Below are 21,941 nucleotides of genomic sequence, written 5' to 3'. Positions count from 1 at the left end.
TTGTTTCCAAAACAGTTTTTTCAAACGGTGCTAATAATAACTAGAAACGACTGTTGACGGAAATCTCATGCTGCCCAGGGAATCTCATCGGACTTGCGTGGTTCGCGTTGATCTCTGCTCGCACATTCTACTCGTACACGCCAGGCCCCATGAAGAACGATTGAAGCAGAAGTCAAATCTCCATACTGCCACCCTCTGCTTTGTTGGCCACTGCAGCAATAATTCGACCAATAGAAAGAATTCATGCACGGTACAGTAACCGACGAACTTCCTGTTTCCATGGTTCAAGCTTTTGTTCTGTCTACTGTTAAATAATTCCCGTCTTGATTTTGATATAGAAGAATTTTGAATTAATTGCATCCTCAATCAAGGTCTAGCCGCTGTTTTTCAGTGTAATGCCTAGCCATATCCAAGTCATGATTGACCAAGTAGCTCATTTGCATTAGCTGCATGCGATCTCCCTATCATTGAATTACTCCGGCTGGTATTCCAGCTTCCAAAGCCTCACGCCACGATGCAAAAAGCCCCTGACGGTCTTTCGGATCTGGTCTCTGAGACTATCTGCTGCTGAAACTAGAAAAGAGTTAGTATATGATATAATAGAGCCAGGCTGTGGTAGATTCACTTACCCATCACTAAGATCCGGCCTTGTTCATCGCGGATGTTCGGTAATCTCTCGATCTGGTCTCCCGATGCCTCGAGCGAGACTATGTTGTCATAATCGGGTACTCCCTGGTAAAAGCAGGCTCTTTCATGTTTTCCTATTGGAGTCTTATCATGAGCAAGCCCTTTTTCGACGTAGATTGAAATGCTGAGAATCTGTAGACGTTTTACCGTCAATAATCAACAAAGTTTCCATTTGGAAGCCAGTGACTTACATAGCCTTTATCTATGATATCGTCCTCCAGGAGGGGGTTCAGCAGGTCCTCGGCTGCGCTAACCATTTCTAATTTGTTAGTGCTGGTGCTGGCTGGCCGGAAGCGGAAGGGTCTTCTCACCAATTGATTCTATCTGCCATACCAAATGCAGCCGACGGACATGAAGTGTGCAGGTATTATATCCATGTATCATCTTCTTCAGATAGGGGATTGTTGCAGCGATCCCGAAACCACTTGCAATCAGTAGCACGGTTTCAAACCCGTCAACAATCTCACTGGTACCGTGTGGACCTGTAAACATGGCCAGAAATGGTACAGGACAGCCAGGAGCGCCAGCGGCAAGACTCAGTAAGTCTGATGTCATGCCACCGCGTGGCTGCACAAATAGCTCAATCGTATCATGTCTTCCGCGCGACCACGATGTAACTATGAAAGGGTGCGTTTGAAGCCACGACCAAGATCCGACGGACGGCATCCACAGGTTGATATACTGGCCCGCATCGATCTTGATAGATCTGGGCAGAACCAGACGAATGTGGGCCGCTTTTCTTAGCTTAGGATATGTCAGAGATCCTTCTGGGGTGAAGGATACAAAGGCCCGCGGAGCACCGTTGCCCGAAAATAGCCCGTTCGTGTAACATAAGTTGACAACCTCCAGGAATGTAGTCAGGGCCAGAATTACCAGCGGCGCGTAAAGGTACAGTCTTGGCAAGCGACTCTGATCTGGGAGATGTCGCCACGTGCCATACACAAATAGAGCAGTCAGGGCTTGGTGGCTTCGGAGGAAGACTTCATAGCACCGTCTACGAAGCCAGGGGAGGGAGATGAGGGCGAGGGTGGCCAAGGAAACTGATCCCTATCAGGGTTAGTCCAAAATTCACGACAGCGAGAAGGAAACTTACAATCAGTGTAAATATGTTATGTATTGCCCCAAGAGGAAAACTGAATCCCCGGCTCTGGCATTCCACAACCACATGAAAAGAAAGCAGAGCAACAGACATCCAACCTGTTGCCTGGTGAATCTTACAGCAAGTGTGCCAGGTGATACCCAGAAGGTCAGCTAAGTACCCAAGGTGAGTGGCCGAGAGGGGAAAAATAAGGTTGATGAGAGCCAGCTCTCCGGCTCGACGGCCAACCTGGGCGACGGAGTGTGTATGGAAGAATACCACAATGATATTGACCAAAGTGTAGGCAAAATAGATGAGAACATTCAACCGGGACCAGGGGCCCCAAATACGATGCCTGTGGACGAGAGCAGGAAGTGTGAGGTGCCGAGAGATCAGAACAGAGCAGGACTCGATCCAGCCAATCATAGTGGTTCGGGTCTGGATGAGGAAGAGAGCTAAAAAGCAGCCTCCCGCAGCGATTGCATAAATCGACGACACATCCATCCTTAGCGGGATCTCCATTTACAATGGACCTTGGAGGACGGTATATGAGGGGAGAGCGGACTTCTTTTAAATGAAAGCCATTAGCCACGACATCGTCTTGTCCCTATTAGCGACATCTTGCAGTGGAGGCGGAAGCATCAGGAACAAGAAGCAGAATACTTCAGAGTGCCTCGACTAAGTGTTTTCGGTGTCAAATTTCCCAGCTTCTGCAGGCATCAAAATGAATGAGCTGCCGTTGAATGTACTGGGAAGAGAGTGTGTCAGATAATGAAGGCTTTTCAAGACTCACAAATACATCCCTTCTCGCTCTGAATCAACAAATCAGAATCGTCAAGAGAATAATGGAGTGGAACAGCCATAAAAATGAGGTTGTTCCTTCCTTCCGTTCGATATATTGTGGGCTTTTTGGCGATTCTCGGCGATTCTGAGCGCGCAACTTATCTCCCATAATGACAGGTCCATTCCTAGCTAGCACCTTCGTTGCTGCACGGAAGCATTTACTTACACATAGAGGCCTATATGTAACAAGCAGCCTGAATAGAGCGATAAATTAAAAGGGTGAGTGCAGTTAATCAACGGATGTACGAGGAGACTTGGCATTGTGTGTGCTCAAGAGGAGGCAGGGGTCCGGCTTAGCACTTTAAAACGTTCGAGTTGAGTGGCGAAATCCTCACCCCTTAATTCATAATCATATTCGATGCATTTTACTGGCTACATTTACTGGCTACATTAACACTTGTGAATGTATTGCATGGCTCTAGACTGAACAGTTGCAGTCTGCATCTACGTTTCTAGTCTCGGCGTAGACAAGAGTGTGGATTTCGCGTCTAACTTCATAGGAGAACCGCTCATAGCTCAGTATTGATGGGAGACAATAATATGATAGCACACAAACAGAAAGATAAACTTCTCTTGCTCTTTTTCGTCATTTCTCTTGAAGAAACTCTTTGCGATTCTTTTGCCATAGTACTGTAACGGGCTCGGGGCTCGAGGAAGCGTGACTTGAATCCTGGGAGTAGGATGAGAAGTATGCAGAAACAAGGTATCCTGTGATTCCTCAGTCAGGGTCTAAGTATCCAACGTGCAGTCGAATCTGTAACCATCGTAACCCATTGGAACCCCGGCTGGCGTCAACTCGCAGAGGAAACCTGCGAAATGACCCCCGACAGATACGTGTCATCCACGGCCCTCGCCTATGATTTCCGCTCCAGGCGCTATCGTGAGTCTGATATGTACAATCAAAATATTTCTACTAATTCTGAATAGCTTCCCTTGAATACCCAAGATGGAACCAAGCAGGATCACGTTTCTATCATATATTTTAGCAAATCGAGGAGCAGGTATCGCTACTTGAAAGTCAGCAATAGAATCTCATTTCTGAACTCGAACGTCTGCGCAATTATTCATGGACCCTGTACAATGAGTACAATAAGACAATGAGAGAGCTAGAACGGGCCAAAATGCACCAGTGATCTGAACGTGGATGACAAGAGACTATTCATTGCGCCGTAAAAAATGCTCTATTTGATGACCATGAGGCACCGTCAGCAGAAACTCCCGATACTATCTCATTTCAATTTCATTCGTAATTGATACAGTACATTTTTTGAATCACGAGTTCCAATAGGTTTCTCGAAAGAAACCCAGTCGGGCTGTGCATCTTATACTCCGATTGAATCTTCCATGAATTTTACGATATACTGTGACCAGGTTTACTCAAGTTCTTGTATTTTGAACAAATTCGCAAAGACTACACCTGAATTTCAACGGCCAATTCTCAATGTCGTCTCTATCTCGGGTTCAAAGAAGAGAAGACGTGGGTACATTGTGGACATATTTGTATCAGCCTTATCCAATTATGGGAGGTTTTATGGTAGGCTCAGGCTCCCAGGTGTTGTAGTTCAGAGGTATCAATTGTCTTATTGTTTCAGAGGGAAACATTAGGCTATATATATACAACGAGAAAAGCAAGTTGATTTCCAATCAACTTGGTTCTCGTATAGATATCTCGGGATTAATTCCGATGGTTCGGCTTGGTTCCTGATCTGCACCAGCCTCATATCACAACACCAGGAGCTCACAGCCAAATTTGGGCCAATCATTTCTACGGGGGCTTTGTGGCAGACGTGAATCATTCATAGCACCGATTGGCTCATTCTTCCTCCGATCTATTATTAGTATCCAATGATCGCATCAACATTTACGACCCACAGGCTCCTGGGAGCCATGGCCAAATATCCACCAGTCATTTCAAATATGACTTGCGCGCATGTGAGCCATTGATAGCACTAATTGGCTGATATTTCCGAATAGTGGTACCCACCCTCCCGCATCCACTTTGCTCCCAGGTGATTGATGTGGGTAATGCCTTTGCAAAGATGCGGCTGGTCGCAGAGGTTTGATCTACGAAAACGTAATCGACCTAATATCCGACCCACTATACAAGGGACTCTGTTGTGATGGGGCTGTGTGAATCGGTCCCGCGCCGTACTATAGCTTGCATCTGCTTGGTGTTGTGTAGGTGTGCTTTCTTATCTCCGATATACGAGTTAGATACTGAGGAACATGCCGTTTGGCTGGTAGAGATCCAGGGCCGCAATATGGCATGGTGTTTGCCTCTCTTTGATGAGGTGTTCATTGGGTAGGGTGTCGTTGTCATCATTGGTGGGTGAAATGATATGACATGATCTGTTGCCGCCTCACCTGTCGCAATAACGTACGAGCCCATGGTGGTGAATGTTGAAACGGATCATCGATGTTTTCTGCGGCATGCTCACCACTGTTGAAACGGTGCCAACAGTGATAAAAGGAATTGCATATATCGAGTCGCCAGGAAAAATGCGATATCTCCGAATGTTGTGTTCAAGTATTGTGTCAGATGAATAACCAAATGTTGAACCGGCTGCAATTTAAGAGTAGTTTGTGTTTGAACACTCACAATTGATGATGATGATCTCATTCACGCAGACTGAATGCATGGCTGGATAATTATAAATACCCGATCCCTCGCCCGCTGAAGAGTTGTTCGCAAGCATTCCTTTGTGATTTTGGATCAAAGAATGTCAATCGTGATTCGTCTCCGCGGCTACTCTTTGGTATGGATTGACCTCCAAATCATGCAATGAAATAAACTGACCTTTTTTATCGCGATGGCCTAGCCTTTTTCAACAACGAAGTCTTCAGACAGCAAGTGAGTGTCGTTTCCCAGTCATTTAGAATCATGCTAATCGGAAGATGCTCGATATCAACCCCGTTTCCGCTATTCCTCGAATAACCCATTGAGCGAACCTTTCTGGATCCCGAATAGCCCAAGCTGCGAGCACAGTGAATTACAAGTTGTCTTCATGAAATGCCCACTGACGATTGATGATAAATAGCTGTCATCCTTTATACAGTCTCCTGCAGCGGACAACAATATCTGAGAACGTGAGTTTCAAAACATTCCGCAATTTTCAAGGCAGACGTCATGTGCTGACGACCCTCTATATAGGATGGCAAACTTTCGATTGCGAGTCGCTCAATGTCTTCTAAGTCATGCTAGTGCTTTGCCCCTACGCATTCCCAACGTCTGGTACTGCATTTTCTTTTCCCTACCATCACCTTCCGTTGGTGGCTCTTTGTTTTTCAGGAAACCTCGCTGATAGTTCTTTTTCTTCATAGGGCACGTGTCAATATTACCCTCGACCTGACAGAGATATGCCCCCCTTCCCCCCCCCTCTCTTCGAAACCAAACCAGCTTTAACAACCTGATGGGCCAAGCCATGGGATATTACTACGCTCGCGCCTTTATTGTTTCTGAACACGTGGTTGAGATTACCAATTCAACTGGCGCATTTAGCGAGCCCAATCCAGAAAGGCTTGATGCCATCTGCTAAGCCATACGGTAAGTCTCCAAAAAGGTGTTTTCGTCTCTTCGGCATTACCCTTTCCGATCGGAGGCTAACTGTCAGGTTTTGAGGAACTTGTGATATTCCGACAGCTATGAATCTCTTGCCGACCTCCGACCCAAAGCCTCGTGAACAGCCATGACCCGGTCCCATACTAGACTGAGTGAGCCATTGCAGCATCCGACGACATCAAAGAGAAGTCTAGCATCGACGGCCACCAAGAAAGACCATGATTTCTTTTCTCCGGGTGTGAAATCAGCCAGCAATGAATCGAGCCTGAGGCCAGCTCTGCCAAGCCCTGATTGCAGCTCAGCAAGCGACAAGCCAGGTCACAGCACTAGATTTATCCCAGATCTCTCCCCATGAGAGCGGTCGCTTTCAGGTGAGCTACTACTTCGCCCCAGACCAAATACCATGAACCTCTCTTTCAGTGGAACTTTGTACTAACACGTTTGAAGATTGACCTCTCACACGAAAAGCAGAGACGAATCAGCTATGCAATCGCAGATAGTGCCAACATGCATTTGCAGCCATACGAAACGACACTGGGCCCTCCAGACGCAATCGAGCTGAGCCCGCTACATCTCTGGTTGGCTTTCGCTGATCCCAAACTACATTAATGGCAAGTCTGTACCACCCTTAGCCACCAGAAGTCTCGCTGATATGGAGAAGCAGTGAAATGCAGTACTGCTTCGGCTGTTCCTACAAGTCCGGTCGAGATAGCGTATTGCGCCTGGTATTGAGATTCTCATATAGGCCGCGAGCACGGTCAGTAGCGAACACCCATCTTGCGCCAGTTGCTGACTATTGGTGCTAGATCTAATATCTCCAACGGCAATCTGTTTGCCTGTGGCCAATGCAGACGGCGATTCAAAGCATCCCCCGTGGCCTGATCTCTAGAACTACGTTCTCACGGCTGGAGGTTTGTGACAACTGACCTTTTTTTGCCAACCCGCTGGTATGAAGATAACTTTCCCTTCCAAACGTGGCCGCAAGCCAATCGAATGCTCTCCCCATGATGTCATCCCCGAACGGCACGAATTCACCAGCGGAGAAGCGTTGTAAATTACGGTCGTTCGACTGCCGCAGCGGTTGCAACTGCTCAATTATTACTCGAAGGATGCCAGGTGCGTTTGTGATAACTGGTAGAAAAGTCGTACTTATTGACCTCGGACGTAGCTGTGATGTTCTGCCATTGTGGGCCTGTCACTTGTGCCCGACGCGAGACGCTGCGACGCGTCAGTGCACGGCCTTGTCGTCTGAAGTATACCGCCGGGTGCTGCCCCTAGGTCAGTGTCAAGTGACGACAGAAAATAATAGGCCCAATAGAAAAGACACGCGAGACGAATCGGAAACAAGCGGGTTGTGAACACGATGCATGAGCGAGAACCGTCTTTCTGATGAATGGTCATCCAGATGCGCCCTGCGGGAATCGAACCCGGCACGGTAAGGAAGCAAACGTGGCATATTCGACTAGACCACGGGAGCAGATTCGCTGAACGCGCGAAATCTGCCTCACTATATCCACCGTCTTTTTAGAATACCATAGCCACCGTTAGTCTCGACCAGTCCTCAGCTACATTACCCCTTTGAGCTCCACAAGAGTCTCTCATTTGGCCATGCCAATGTAATATGATATTTGAAAAGAGGGCCAGAAGAAAGGGCTTGAATCGCGGACATTCTGATGGTTTTCCAATTCTACTGCTACGATGTACGTGCGCATCTAGGATATATATTACGCACACGATGATCATTGATCGACATTATCCAAGAGCTATGTATCACCAAAGAGTATGCGACGAAGCTCAAGCCACGTAGAAGAGCGACCCGAGTGGAACAATCATTAAATCTATCGTCAATAGATGTACATAATGTACCCCCCTTTAACCTACTTTTGAATTGGGAACAAAAGTTGGTTGCACCGTCACGCGCCTCCAAGCCCAAGGTCGAGTTTTTTCAAAAAAGACTATCCACAGATAGTTAAATTACGATCTGGTGTGATGACAGATTCCAGTTGACGAACTGCATCATGTTTCACCGTCCATCATCTTTTACATCATTGGTGAGCTAACGAAGATCCAACTGTAACGGCGATGGGTAGTCACCGTTGGCAGCCACTTCACCGCTCGGCAGTTACGCCGCGTCGCAAATCAATATGTTGACCACTGGTTCCCATATGATCATCACCAACTCTCAATTGTCACTCACCTCCGGCCCTCATCTCCAGCCCTCACCATCAACGTGTCCTCACCACCAACACGTCTTCACCATCAGCACGCCTTCATCAGCACGCCAACACTACCTACTCACTGTCGATAACCCGCGTCTCATCACGTCGCGACAACTTTTGCCACCACTGATAGCCAGCAAAGATACGCATTCACACAAATGGAGGCTACTTTGGATTGCACGCGTCGCTCGGATCGGCCACCAAGCTATCATACACCGAGATCCCCACTGGCCCGATGAGTCAGTGCTCTACTTCGCACTACGTTGAAGAAATGCCCATTGTCGAAAGACAGGGCGTGATTCAAGGCTCCATACAACTTGACGCGAACCAGGAACCTGGCTATTGAACTCTACAAACAGGCTGAAGGGCATGACACAAAGTATACTGGACGATTCTTGATTCTATTGATTCTTTGGAGCAGGTCTTGGCTTCTTCGAGGACTCCCCCGAATACTAGTCTCTGACACCACGAAGAGGTGCCTGCAATCGCCAGAGGATCAGGACGAGGACCGCGGCGTCACGGGTCGCCTAATGAGCGCAAATTTGATAACGCAAGGCTCAAGGCTGCCTGGAAGCTCAAAATTATACAATCACAGGGCTCAGGGCTGTGAGGGAGGACTTGGTGTCGCAGCGGTCTCTTGCGGAGGTTCTTGGCAACGCAGGCGTCCCCGCGGAGCACACTCTTACAACGCAGGGCTCATTGCTGCGAGGGAGCACGTTTCTACAACACAGGGCTCATCGTCTGTGAGGGAGCACACTCTTACAATGCAGGGCTCATTGCTGCGAGGGAGACCTTGGTGTCGCAGCGGTCTCCTACGGAGAACTTGGTATCGCAGCGTCCCCCTGCGAGGCAAACTTGATTACGCGGGGCCTTTCCCGCGAAAAGTTTTTGGTAACGCAGATCTTATCCTGCGAAGAACACCCGAGTGCTCGGGAGTATGAGGAAGAAAGTCCTGCTTTTCTTTTCGACGGGAAAAGAGCGTCTTTTATGCTAGTCAAGTAGGGGTTTCGGCAGCGACCACTTGCGTACATTTTGCCGGACTCAGAGATCTTCATTCGAAATTCGCACCGAGCGACCGCCTTTTTGCTCGGTGTCGAGGCGGTTGATTCAACGTTGAAATAAGAAATTTCAAGAGTTCGGGCGGAGAGAGCGGGTGGAGTGGATGGATCCACCTGGACCCTTGGCTCTCCTGGGTCTAGGCCTGACAAATAAAATGCCTCAACGTTGTTGACAATGGTGAAACAACTTCAACTTGGCCGGTAAGTTCGAAAGAATGGGCTGGCTCTGGCAAATCGACTGCCCGTAGCCTCGAACTTGTGTTTGTAAACTTTGCCATCCTAGCTGCCTCGATGCGTGCTCCCAATTTTGGACGTGCAACTACCCTTCCTCACTTATTTATCTGATATAGGCACTGAATGAACGGATCTTCAGTTAAATCATCAGCTCGATTGACCCCTGCTAGAATGGTCAGAGCTTGGCCAGTCCGCTGTGCACGCAGATGAATCTTTTCACAGCAGGATACGCTGAAAGTAGCAGTTAAGCTGCACCTTTAGCTGGGCGCAGACTTACAGTCCAACTGCGAAGCCAAGTTTCTGTGAACCGTGGGTTGGGACATTCAATCCTTGCAGATAGCTTGTTAGTCAAAGTTTGGCTCGTTGAAAACCTGTTGAGGTGTTGCTAATTGCTTGTTGCGCCCCGCTTCTTTGACTCCTATCCAAAATGTGAGACCAGATATGGCTGGCGTAGGCTCAGGGCGACGGCGTCTTCCACTGCGGGCATTTGCTCGCCGGATATATTTTCATACATGTAGAGTCTCATACCCGTCATACTTTTCAAACAGGTCTATTTGTCGGTAGCACCCCGCTTGATCTCAATATACGACCATGGGGGCCATTCAAAAAACCTCACGTACTCGGCAGATGCCAGACTTCCGACGTCGATTACAGCGCGCATTGTCCTTGTCATCCTCGGAGTCCGAAGACAGCCGAAGCCCATCTAGGTCTCTGTCCGGCGACACCGCTGAGGAAGAGTCATCGACCCAGTCAAACAAGAATGACCAAGCTGCCCCGCAGCAGGGCGATCCTCCCAGAAACCATGAGCTCGAGGTGCTACCAAGTTATCAATACGGCGGACACGGGTCTCAGCCCGGGGACAGCAACGTGCTCATTCTCAAATGCCTCGCAGAGTTAGTCCTGGTCACCCCCTTATGGTGAATGCGAGGTCTTTGCTAACAAATGATACTTCAAGGCTAGATGTGCGGGTGAAGTAAGTTATAATCTTCCTCCAAGATCAAGAAAAAAGAGCTAACTACAACTTAGGTCTCTAGATCTTAAAGTGACGGACCAAAGCAAGTGCATCGAAGATGTCCGCAGGGATCTAGCTGACCTTTTCCGTCGACTGGAGGTTATCGAAACGGAAGCAGAGGAGAAAACCAAAAGTGACATGGTTCATACGCCAGATGAGCCGGAGAAGAAGCCGGCGCGGACCCGGCGTTCGCAGCGGTGAGGCAATTTGACGGGGTTAGATGGGGCCTCCGATGACGTTCGTTGTGCAGGAACCCGCCAAGAATGCGTCAAATGGATCTCTTACGTGGAACACACTTTTGCTTTTGTCAAGATTGTCGATTATAGAATGCTTGGAACAACAATTTTATTTGTGGTTATACAGTTGCTACACAGTAGGACCTTCCCACAGATACAGTATTGCCTTGTGAATGGTTTTTCTCCAATACACCTACCTCTTGAGACATTCAATATTGCAGATCGCATGGAGTTTCATGTGAGCTCACATCATACATCTCGATCATACGAAAGTATTGGGAAACGTATGCTCGCATCAATTACTTTCGACAGTTCCTACGCCAGAACCATGCTCTCCGACCGTCACTGACCATATCCGTCTATCCAGAGCTAGAAGGATTTTTCAGGTGCCGATTCTGTATACCGATTCGGGCATTCAGTAAGCCTTTTCGATATGGCGGCAAAGCCATGCAAATGCCATTTCCTTCATATTTACAGATAGAAACCATTAGTGCTTGATTTTAGGTGAAAAGAGATTGAATATGAAAAGATACCTCCACAGAAATAGCATATCCCACGCGGTGAGCATGACGTCCACCCCGAAACGCATCCTACTGATGAGTGATGGGTTTATAAGTAGAAGTGACGCGCACCTGAGAAACACCTAGGATCTGAACCAAGATAGAAGCCTTCACTCTGCTCGGCCTTTCAAGCTTGATAACTAACTTCGCCTTAACCAACCAAGACCTTCCTCTCATTTGTTGTAGCATGGAGTCGATAGAATCGCATGATGTATCGAAAGACGCGTCAAGCTCTATCTCGAACTCCTTTGGATTTATCAGCGCATAAATCCAAATAAAACCCATTGAATACTCAAAGCAGGCGGGGGTTGCATTCCACGATGACACAAGCGTATTAAAAGGGGACCCATAGTGGTTGATGGAAGGCCAGCGCAAATGTACCTCGAATTGTGACTACTTGCTGTCTGTTTTCCCAAACTGATCATCTCAATCTCATCGGTTGATCGTGGATCGAGAATAACGGAATCTGAGATCCAGTATTCGGTCGACCATATATATATAGAAGAGTGGAAAACTTTTCCCGACCAGCAAATTCTCGAAACGAAGCATGCCTTCCCGGACTTTGGAAGGCCTTTTCCATTCGGGCAAGCCAAGGAGAATGATCTTCATATCCGTCAAATTTCCTGCATGGAGAAATCCGAACTGATACTCCTCCGCCTTCAGATTCGTCAAGTATACCGGAGGCTGCACGATTAAACTTCCTTTCTCAATGGCAATGAGTTTGCCTGCCCTGTCAGGTTTGTTGGGAGGATGATCCTGTAGCATGATAGTGGACTGTAAGGTAGTATTGATGCCCTGGCCACAGAGCTTCGATTGCTCCCATTTCCAGACAAGCTCCTCGGTTTTCGAATATAGGAAAGGAAACCTGTTCACAAAAGCTTCAGAGGAGCGATGGATCGGAGGTTGAGGCTTGTCTTTATGAGATTAGCTGTTTTGTTTGCCATAGCCGGAATAAGATATATCACATACAGACGGGCTTTTTGCGAAAGGTATTGAGGTGGAGCTTTGAATATCTATACGCTGGCTTGTCATCGTGATCCATTCTTTCGTAATCGCCAGTATCAGAATGGGCCGGTAAGGCACTGCACTAAAACTGGAACGGGCTGTCTGGCGGTCTAAAGGTTTGTATAGGGGAGTAGTGTAGTTTTATAAAAGAAAATCATGGCAGTTGGATGCAAGAAAATAATGGCGAGAGAGAAACCTTCAGACTAAGCTATGGAAAAATAGCCGCTATTCTTTCCACAGTAAATTCTAATTTCGGATGGCGAGGGACTATTAACTTAAACTATTCGGTGATGATTCACCTAACACCATGCAGTTGAGAATTGAACGGAATATCGCCAGTGCAGCAACTGATTCTACGCAAACACACATCTCGGCTCTCTCAAGCCCAGTAGATAGGCAAACATTCAAAACGTTGGTATTGTGGAAACAGGCCCTCAGTCTCATCACGGAACAGCCTTTGCGAGTACCTTCCAGGCTGCGTAGGGCTAATTATAGCCATGGGGCCGCCCATACCATCAACTCGGATTCGGCGTAGTTTCTCTAATCACGGCATATCATGATTCCGTTCCGATAGTTTTACCGTAGCCTACTCTCTAGGTCATGATACGATCAAACGAATTCGGAGTGGTCCTCCCTATTCGAATTAAAGGACTAGATTTGCTACTTGTCTCTGACCACCAAGTCAGTATATTTGATTCGCCTCCTTAGGCTATGTGTTCTGCTGTAGGTTCTACAGCAACATGAAAGACATTAATATACAATTCTTCTGAACTTGCATCCAGCGAAATTACCTGCCACGCTTTAACATGAAACATTTCTGTGACCATGACTCAATCAGGCTTTGACCGCATAACTTCAGGGACTCTTTTGAAATCTTCTTCTAGATATCTGATCGGATGCCTATTGTAAAACACATTTGCAGAGGTAGTGGCCAAATCATGAATCCTGCAGCTGGCGGACGGCTTGATCCCTAAAGCGACCAGAGAGATTCTTGAAAGAAGGAGCGGGCCTAATGATAGGAATACGTGGGTGTAATAAATTATCGTCTCTGCGCTGTTGCTGACATTTATCCTTTGGGGTTTCACCGCAGCAACCCGGAATTCTTCATTCTGGAACGCCATTTGGAGGCTCATCAAGATCGACTGCAGCTGCCCCATCGAGAGACCAGAGGAGAATATTGGCGACGTTCTTAAACTTACCAGCATGGTAGAGAAGAGAGATTTGTCGTGTACCCAGTTCTCCTTCGACTCATAGCCCCGTATGTGACTAGCACCAACGCCCATGAAAGCGTAGCATATCAGAGCGATACTAGCTCCCACCCCAAAAGGTCGATAGGGGAACCAAGGCTCTTCAAAGCACGCCTAAAGAAAGCGAGGCTCTTTCGATGCATATTGTCCGAGGAGAAAGAGAACGTATCGGATTTGCATCTCCAGGCCTTCACATAAAATGGCATGCAAGTTCTGAGATTCGATTAAAGCGTCGCGTATACCAGTGAGCCAAGGCTGCAACTGACTGTATTGAAGGACCAAGCCTTTCTCCCAGTCCTGAGAAGTACGGTATATGATGACCACAAGGCACCCTCTTCCTCAGGAAGCATTGCAGTAACGAATAAGTAGTTTAGTACCAGCAAGAGCTGATGCAGGGCGTGGGGGTTCTCGGCCGAAGAAGTGCCAGATACCGGAATTCGGGTTCGAAGTCGAGGCGGCAAAGGAACCTGGCCTGCTGTATTTGCATGGATTTACGTTTCCAAACTGGCGTGGAAAACTTTAGAGACCACACGTGCCTCGATCATCATTCCGGTAGGCGAGAGAGCTCCCAGTAAAACCTGGAGCCGGTGCAGACCTATTCGGTGGATGCTAATATAATTGAACACAGTAAAACCGTGTGAAGGATGGCCTGGATGAAACTGTAGACAAGATGTCAAGCTACCTCTAAGTCCATCTCTGGGACATGGATTGTCTTCGTCGACGAGAGATAAGTTCACAGCAAATGCTTGCCTTTGTGTTTCCGTAAGATCATGTGAACAACCCAGAGCCACACTCACACAAACAGTGAAAGTATCACCCTGTTGGATTATGGTGGGTGGCTCCAGTGTGAACACCATCCTTGTTTTGTTTCCAAAAAAGCGGCCTGAATCTTCGCCACACCCTGGCATTGTTTTTGCCGTTCTGGTCTCTAAATGAAAGTTGCTCAAGAAATAAAAGAATAAAAATAAAACGTGTAGGCTCCTCTAGAAAGCAAAGTACAAGTTGTTAAGCCTTGCATGGAACATTGGCAGAGATATCTGTTATTTCCGGCTCTTTATTTTGCTCCTCAGGAGTGCTAAGTGGTAAGAGAACAAACAGGACCCATATATCATGACCGGCCTCTTTCTCCTTATATACATTTACTACGTGATGAACCGTCATGTATGTGAAGAGACGTAGTATGTGATGTCGAATGCGAGTTGCATAATATTACACCTCCTCGCATGAACTCGGACTCAAAAAGACGAAGGGGCTTGGAATGGCTAAATCCAGGCATGGCGAAGAGAAACTCTTTGGTCTGGATCGTATATCTATGCAATGAAAAATGTACGAATATGCGGGGAGCAAAGAGAAGGCTACCCAGGTTAAGAAAGCCTGGAACCTGCTATACCCCTGGAGATCCACACGTGGACCAACCAGCAGTAGTTTGAGATTTGGCGTATCCGGTTTTTGAAATGAACAGAGCCCACTTCAGAGTCACCAGAGACTGCGGAAGTGCCTTCCACAAATGACAGACTCCTGGTAGCTTTGCTGACCGGATTGCCCCGTTTTAAGTTTGCCGTAACCGCATTGGGTGGGGCTTAGTGTTATCACTACGAACGCCCGGCCCCACTACCCACTGATCGGTGAGCTATGCTTTTTGTGATTCTTTCCAGCCAATCATTTGCAAACTTGACATGGACTAGCTGAGTTCCTTTCTCTTGGCATGCAGCATAAAAGCCCCGCAGAACACTCGTAGTTACAAGCAAGGCAGGTTCCTGAACGCAGTTATCGCACTGAAAGTATCACATAGCCGTCCAGATCCCCATCGAGGTATACGGATCTTATAAATCACCGAGAACAATAACATGAGCTATGGGTGGCGTAATTGTTCTACTAATGATGGCTACAGTCTCCTTAGGTTATGACTTCCTATATGCTCGATTGAGTTTTTTCTATTTAATTTTGCTGCTCTCCACCTACCTGCTAAGTCTTCTCTCCCACGGCGAGTGACTTCGTGGCATTTGCTAGAGTATGGGAGTAGCCTCACCTATGAGATTGCGGGGGATGTGGCCATCGCAACACGCCGCACCCGTCCTTCTCGTATGGTTGCTGCCCGAAGTTACCCGAGACAAGATGCTCAAAGGTTGATCGATAGATTGGAATGTTTGAGGCGTTAATATCCTAGCTCTGCATGAGTACTATGTCGACGGCCAGTTAGGGTTCTTTCTCATGGATGACTTGCCACTGTCTCTTGCGCATATCGTTGCTTGCTCCTCGATTTATCTTAAAGCTGCGTGGACTGCTCTCCGTTGCAGTCTGAGACTGCGTATCTTACTGTTCTGCCATCTCCGATGATGCAACCCATGCAGAAAAATGAGAATGACGAAGAAATTGTTGGTGTCAGTGACTTGGATCGGTGGCCAATTCGTTTGGCAGCCGTTAGATTTCTTGCTGTCGTGGGAGCGGCAGAATCGACACAATCCCTGGAAGAGGTATGTTATCTCAATCGAGCACTGAAGTGTGGCTTACGTTGATCAACAACCCCTCCTTGCCGGTATACGTTGTGCAAGCGGCAACCAGGTCGTCCTTGCCCGTCGGGTAATGGCTGCAGGCCAGGTGGAGGAGCGCCCGGTCGGCATGGCCACAATTGTACGAATATATGGGTGTCCGCCATGAAAACTGTTGATACTCAACTAACTGACGTCTCTATCGGATGTGTGGTGCACTTATTCATTTTAAATGCGTTCAACGCCTAAGTCAACAACATCAAAAGAATAGGGCATCGTGAGCTTGAAATTCCTTTCCGAAAAATCCACGAAAGGTGCGCAAAAGGGTATATTAGAAATGGGCTGAAAGGAAAGTCTTTCGGTGCCGTAGCGGGGTTGGTCATCAGGTGGTCACCGTCTCACCACCCTCGTTCTTCGGCAGGGTGTTGAACAACCGGAGACTATGTGGGTTCCTTGGTGGACCGACCTCTTAATCACGCCTCGTGGGTGGCTAGAGAGCGATAAGAATTGCATTTTTTCTAAATGCTATCCGGAAGAATTGACAGCCAGTAGCCATTATCGGGCTGGATCTCTGCCCCCGGGCGTATCGCTCGTGGGCCGCTCGAGTCTCTACTGGAGGGCTGATGATTCCATTACCGACCCACTTTCAACGATATCCGTGGCGTATTATGCGGCCGTTAAGGGCGCTAACTAAATAGTCACCAGCTCTGCTGTGCAGACATCATTCCCCTCCTGGTTTCTTTTACAATGTAGGTTGCTCCATGTCTTTTTCTTTGAATTTTTGGGGATCTTCATGGCCACCAGCTATTACCCGGAATCTGAACTTTTCATCAAAAATTCATTCAAACCCAACCGCCCAAGCCATTCTCTCACTGTTTATGCCATGTTCATATCAATCCCCTGAAAGAATTTTATCTTTATCCTTCTGTAAAAGTAGAAGTTTGCCAACTCTGACCGAGACGCTCTTGCCCCGTCTTTCCTCCCCCGCTAGAACTCTCTATAACAACTGCTTTTTGTATCTGGTTTTCCAATCTGAGCAACTCTGCCAACATGGATGCGCTCTCCCACGACAACATGGAGCGCTTCAAGAATTTGTCCAATGACTTTGAGCCCCATTTGCATGTGAGGGAACCGTGATCATCAATGAAGATGCGAGCTGACCCACCCATCCAGCAGGAACCTCTGGTGTCGACCAAGCAGCTGACGCACAGAATCGCGCTAGACTATGCTACTGAAGATCCCACTCTTGCTACCAAGGCCAGTGTAAATGCCGTTCCACCGCTTACAGCTACACAGACCCTGGTCGAGTCTGACTCTTTTACTAGGTCCTTGCTGTCACCCACCCCATAAACCGCATCATGAAGGGCGATGGAAACTGCGGTTGGAGAGGTGTGTGTTCCACAGCCTCATGGGACTGGGATAGCTATCTAATTTTGTCTAGCGGTGGCCTTTGGATATTTTGAAACACTTTTTGCTCGCCGGGATCCTACACACCTGCAGCGTGAGCTGGCCCGGATCAAGTCTCTTAGTTTACTTCTGGATCAAGTTGGTCAGCCGGAACACCTGTACGAGTTCTTTGTGGAAGCTACCGCGGATATCTTCGACCGAACATTTGCAGCCATCCAGAATGGCGAGCAGGACGAGGCTTTCCTGGTCAATGCCTTTAATGAGGAGTACAACTCGAATGCCGTGCTCTCATATTTTAGGGTAGGTCTAGGTAATTTATCTCGTCGCTTTCTCCACGCTGACCGCAAATCAGCTTTTGACCAGCGCATGGATGAAGCTCAATCCTCACAGCTACCATAGCTTCCTGTCTTTGCCGCTAGAGCAGTACTGTGTAACCCACATCGAAACTGTCCAGACTGAAATCGACGAAGTTGGACTGCAGGCCCTGGTGGATGTAGTCATCGAGGAAGCTGGATTTGGAGTCGAGGTTCTTCACCTCGACCGAGGCGAGGGCGACGTATTAACGCCGTTCCATCTCTCACCGAGCCGTCCCAGCGGTGTAACTATAAGTCTGCTGTGCCGATCGTGGGTGCCTTCTTTCTTCTCCAAGCTTTCGAATATCTAACTTAGCATCTAGGGGCCACTATGACCTTCTCTATCCTGCTGATCGGACCATAAACATTACCCCTGTGGTGAATTACCAATACGCGATGTCATTCAACTATTCACCATGGGACCAGAGTGTTCTCTCATTAGACATCAACTCGCACTTGATGTTCATTCCCAACTTAACGGCGGACTCGGTGTTTAGAGTTCGCTCTCCCATGTCCCCTATGGCTTCCGTCTCCCCCGCCGCAGCAAGTTCGTTCCGTGCCTCGCCCGCGCAGGGGACGTACCAGCCCCCCACGCAGAAGCATCTACCCATTCCATCAATTCCCATTTCTCCATCAATGTCTGCCAGGCCGTCTGCCGCACCGCCCCCGATGACTGCACTACACGGTCGGCCATCGGGCGGGTTGAAAATCCGGTTGAATCCGCTGGTTATGAAGCCCAACTTGAGTCGTTCGCTGCCCTGGAGTACGTCTTTTAATAAGTGAGTATTTCAGCTTGGCAGGTTATTTATTTTTTCCACTCAGAATTTGGCGATTGACTAGATTTAGCTCGCCGGACAACCGGGCTCATTTCCAGAATTCACACTTTGAGCCGATTCATTGGGAGCCGAGTAATTCGGGAAGATGATGTTATGACTTATCCATGTAAGAACACAGCTATGATAGAGCCAACCCCGCAGGTCTCCTGCTCTATTCTTTCTATTTTCTAAACTAGCCATGTTTTCCTGTGCTATAAGCGGCCAAGTTTGCCGACATCGTTGTTCTGCTTCCTAGATAGGAGTTACTGGAAATAAAAAATTAAGGAGTACAATTAATCTTTTTTTCAACACCTCTTAGTTACTAGCTATCAGCCAAGAACTCATGCCAATGCAAAGTATCCAAACAGGATAGCGGGAGTCTCGTGGATTTGGCAAGCGGTCAGTTTCTGCACTGCCACAGTCGCCAACCACCTTCCGTGTGTGCACAGACATTTCGATTATGGGTCCAACCCGTGTTGCTGTGACGTTGTGGAGGCAACTTAACATCTATCAAGAACGAAGTCCTTACTCTTTAGATTCCCATACATCGCCTCACTACATCTATAATATGCTGAAAAAGCTTCCTATTCAACGCCTTGAAAGGGTGAGAAATGAAAGTCGGCGAATGCGGACAGCCAGGGCCTGCGAGATGTGCCGACAACGCAGAACGAAATGTGACGGCAGTAGGCCTATGTGCGCGCAATGCGATGCTCAGGGCTTGGTTAATTGTGTTTACACCGATAATAAGACGGCCAGGGGGCGCATGCAATTGCAGTCAGCGGAGCTGAAAAATGCATCTTACGAGGAATTTCTTCGGGAAATCTCGCGTGGGGCCGACACATCCCTTGCAGAACGAATAGCACGTATTCTGGAGGTACGTATTGATATTCCTTATGTGTTGCCTCTTCAATATCGGATAGAATACTCATTGAACTAGGAGCCTTCCACGACAGATGACAAGAATTCGTCTAGTGTCTTATCTTCATCCGTGTTCCGTCCTTTGAATGATACCGATAGTGTGGGGGAAGATCTCAACCGGAGTGAACAAAGCCGGGCTACGGGATATATGGGGAAGAATTCAGACGTCGCGTGGATGCGACAATTAGAGGCGGGACTGTCGAGACAGGGAAGGCATCTGACTTCTTCAGAGGAGACCCGACAATACCTGCTTCCTGTCGAACCTTCCACGGCTTCAATGAGCTATCATCTTAATCATGTTTATCCCCATGGTCTCGAAGTACCGGATGCTTTCGCTCTTCCAGCAAAAGAGCTGGCGGATCACTTGTTCCACTGTTTTTTCAAAGAAGTCCACACGGTTCTGCCTATCATCCGAGAGGACCTTTTTATTGAACAGTATCAACAGCTTTATTCAAATCCCCAAAAAAGGCCGGGCAGAAAATGGCTAGCTATCTTCAATATGGTCCTCGCTATCGGCAGTCGGTTTTGCCGAGCATCTCGGCACGATGGGCAAGATATCGGCGAGGAGCAAATGTTCTTATCCAGGGCAAAGATTCTCAACTACTCTGAAATCTATGGGGATCTGCAGCAAGTGCAGGCAGAGACTCTTATGGCATTTTATTTCCTGTCTTCGTCGCAAATTAACAGGTATGTCTACGCGATATATTATTATGCCTGTTCCAACAGATTTCATGTAATAACTCCGCAGATCATGGAAGACAGTAGGAATTGCGACCCGCTCAGCTATTGCATTAGGGCTCAATCTCGAGAGCTCGAGTACCAAACTGGACTCGATAGCAAAGGAAGCGCGAAAGCGGCTTTGGTGGTCCATATTTTACTTGGAGCATATTCTTACTATCATGACTGGCCGAGTCTCCTGTCTTGGGGACGGCTCATGCTCCGTGCCGCCAATTTGGCCGTTTGAGAGTGTAGATTCTGCAGCGTCAGATGTCCACCAACTGGGACATGCAAGGCTGGCTCAGGATGGCGTGTTTCAATGGACGATTCATCAGCATCACGAACAAATCGAAGCTCAGCATAGGCGTCTGAAACATGTTGCACCCAGCCCATCTCTCTGCTTCTTCTATATGTTGGACTTGAGTTTGATCATCCACGCCATCACAAGTCGGATGTATAGCACAGACTTGTTCCAGGAGGAGTCCTCTCGGCCTTTACATCAAATCGACCTCTACAACATGATGATGGACCAATGGGTGTCTGGTTTACATAGCTCTATGGCTTTCGAAGACGACCAGGGTAATCCTTTTCCGGGAATATGTCACGCTATCAAGTTTCGCTGGCAATGCACTATTACAGCTCTCGGATAGTTCTCAATCGACCATGTCTCATGGGGCCAACCATGGACAAGAAATATGGGAAGTTCCTTCAGCGACCACAATATGCTAAAGATATCACTTCAGCATGTCGTGCATCCCTGTCACTCCTCTCTGTTTTGCCTGACCAGCCGGATGCGCGTTGGGCCTACGATGTTTCTCCATGGTGGACTGTGGTGCATCATCTAATGCAGGCCACGTCAGTCTTGCTCATGTATATTTCAATTGACTATTCTCGGATATTGCCTGGAAAAACCAAAACAACAAAGCCCGAAGAGAGAGACGCAACAGCTTCTGAATCCATTGAAGTTATCATCGTCACGATAAAAAAAGCTTTGTTCTGGCTCTGTTGCCTTGGGAAATCCAATGAAGCAGCGCGACGGGCCTTTCAGCTTTGCAATAGCTTTTATCACCGCATAGCGGCAGAGAAGGGCTTCAACTTAGATGGCATGCCTTCCACCGAAGTCTCTTTTCCCCTCCTGACTGGCATCAGGGAAGGGGGTTTGAAAAAACAAGCAGTTCGATATCTCGATGCCGGAATCAGGATTCTGAAGGTCTCTATTTTCCAGTGTTGGGTTGGACGCTGGGGCTTGGTTACGATATTGGAGATAATGATACTCTCTCGAGAGACCCAAGAGAGCCGCGAATACCTCTAGATATCCTGCAGAATCCTTGTGCGGGGCTGGGTATTGATGTCAACATGCCAGATTTCATCTCGCAACGACCTATACAATTTGAAGACAGGATTAGCTCAACAGATTAGGCGCTCTTCAATAAACCTGTGGGTGTCCTGTACATTCTGGTCTAGTACGAGTCACTCCACTTTGATCTCTCTTGTTTATGCTTTT

The 21,941-nt window shown here is 47.8% G+C and overlaps 2 protein-coding genes across 2 annotated transcripts; both read left to right on the top strand.

The window, feature by feature from the left end:
- Window positions 1-16,074: 16,074 nt before the first annotated feature.
- Window positions 16,075-16,921, top strand: N7509_000200 (uncharacterized protein; the record flags this gene model as incomplete). Its single annotated transcript, XM_056624847.1, has 3 exons — window positions 16,075-16,212; window positions 16,301-16,369; window positions 16,598-16,921. The coding sequence occupies 3 exons, from the start codon at window positions 16,075-16,077 to the stop codon at window positions 16,919-16,921; spliced, it is 531 nt and encodes a 176-aa protein (XP_056494712.1).
- A 356-nt stretch (window positions 16,922-17,277) lies between these two features.
- N7509_000199 (OTU family ubiquitin thioesterase) lies at window positions 17,278-18,912 on the top strand (the record flags this gene model as incomplete). Its single annotated transcript, XM_056624846.1, has 7 exons — window positions 17,278-17,349; window positions 17,404-17,490; window positions 17,553-17,616; window positions 17,669-17,934; window positions 17,987-18,258; window positions 18,311-18,766; window positions 18,828-18,912. 7 exons carry the CDS (start codon window positions 17,278-17,280, stop codon window positions 18,910-18,912), a joined length of 1,302 nt encoding a protein of 433 aa, XP_056494711.1.
- Between the last annotated feature and the right edge of the window lie 3,029 nt (window positions 18,913-21,941).

Source organism: Penicillium cosmopolitanum (genome assembly GCF_028827165.1).
Source record: "Penicillium cosmopolitanum strain IBT 29677 chromosome Unknown utg000002l:1.0-415252.0:1.0-415526.0, whole genome shotgun sequence".
Lineage (NCBI taxonomy): Eukaryota > Fungi > Ascomycota > Eurotiomycetes > Eurotiales > Aspergillaceae > Penicillium > Penicillium cosmopolitanum.
The sequence above is the reverse complement of the archived record's forward strand: the minus strand, read 5'-3'. Positions and strand labels throughout refer to the sequence as shown.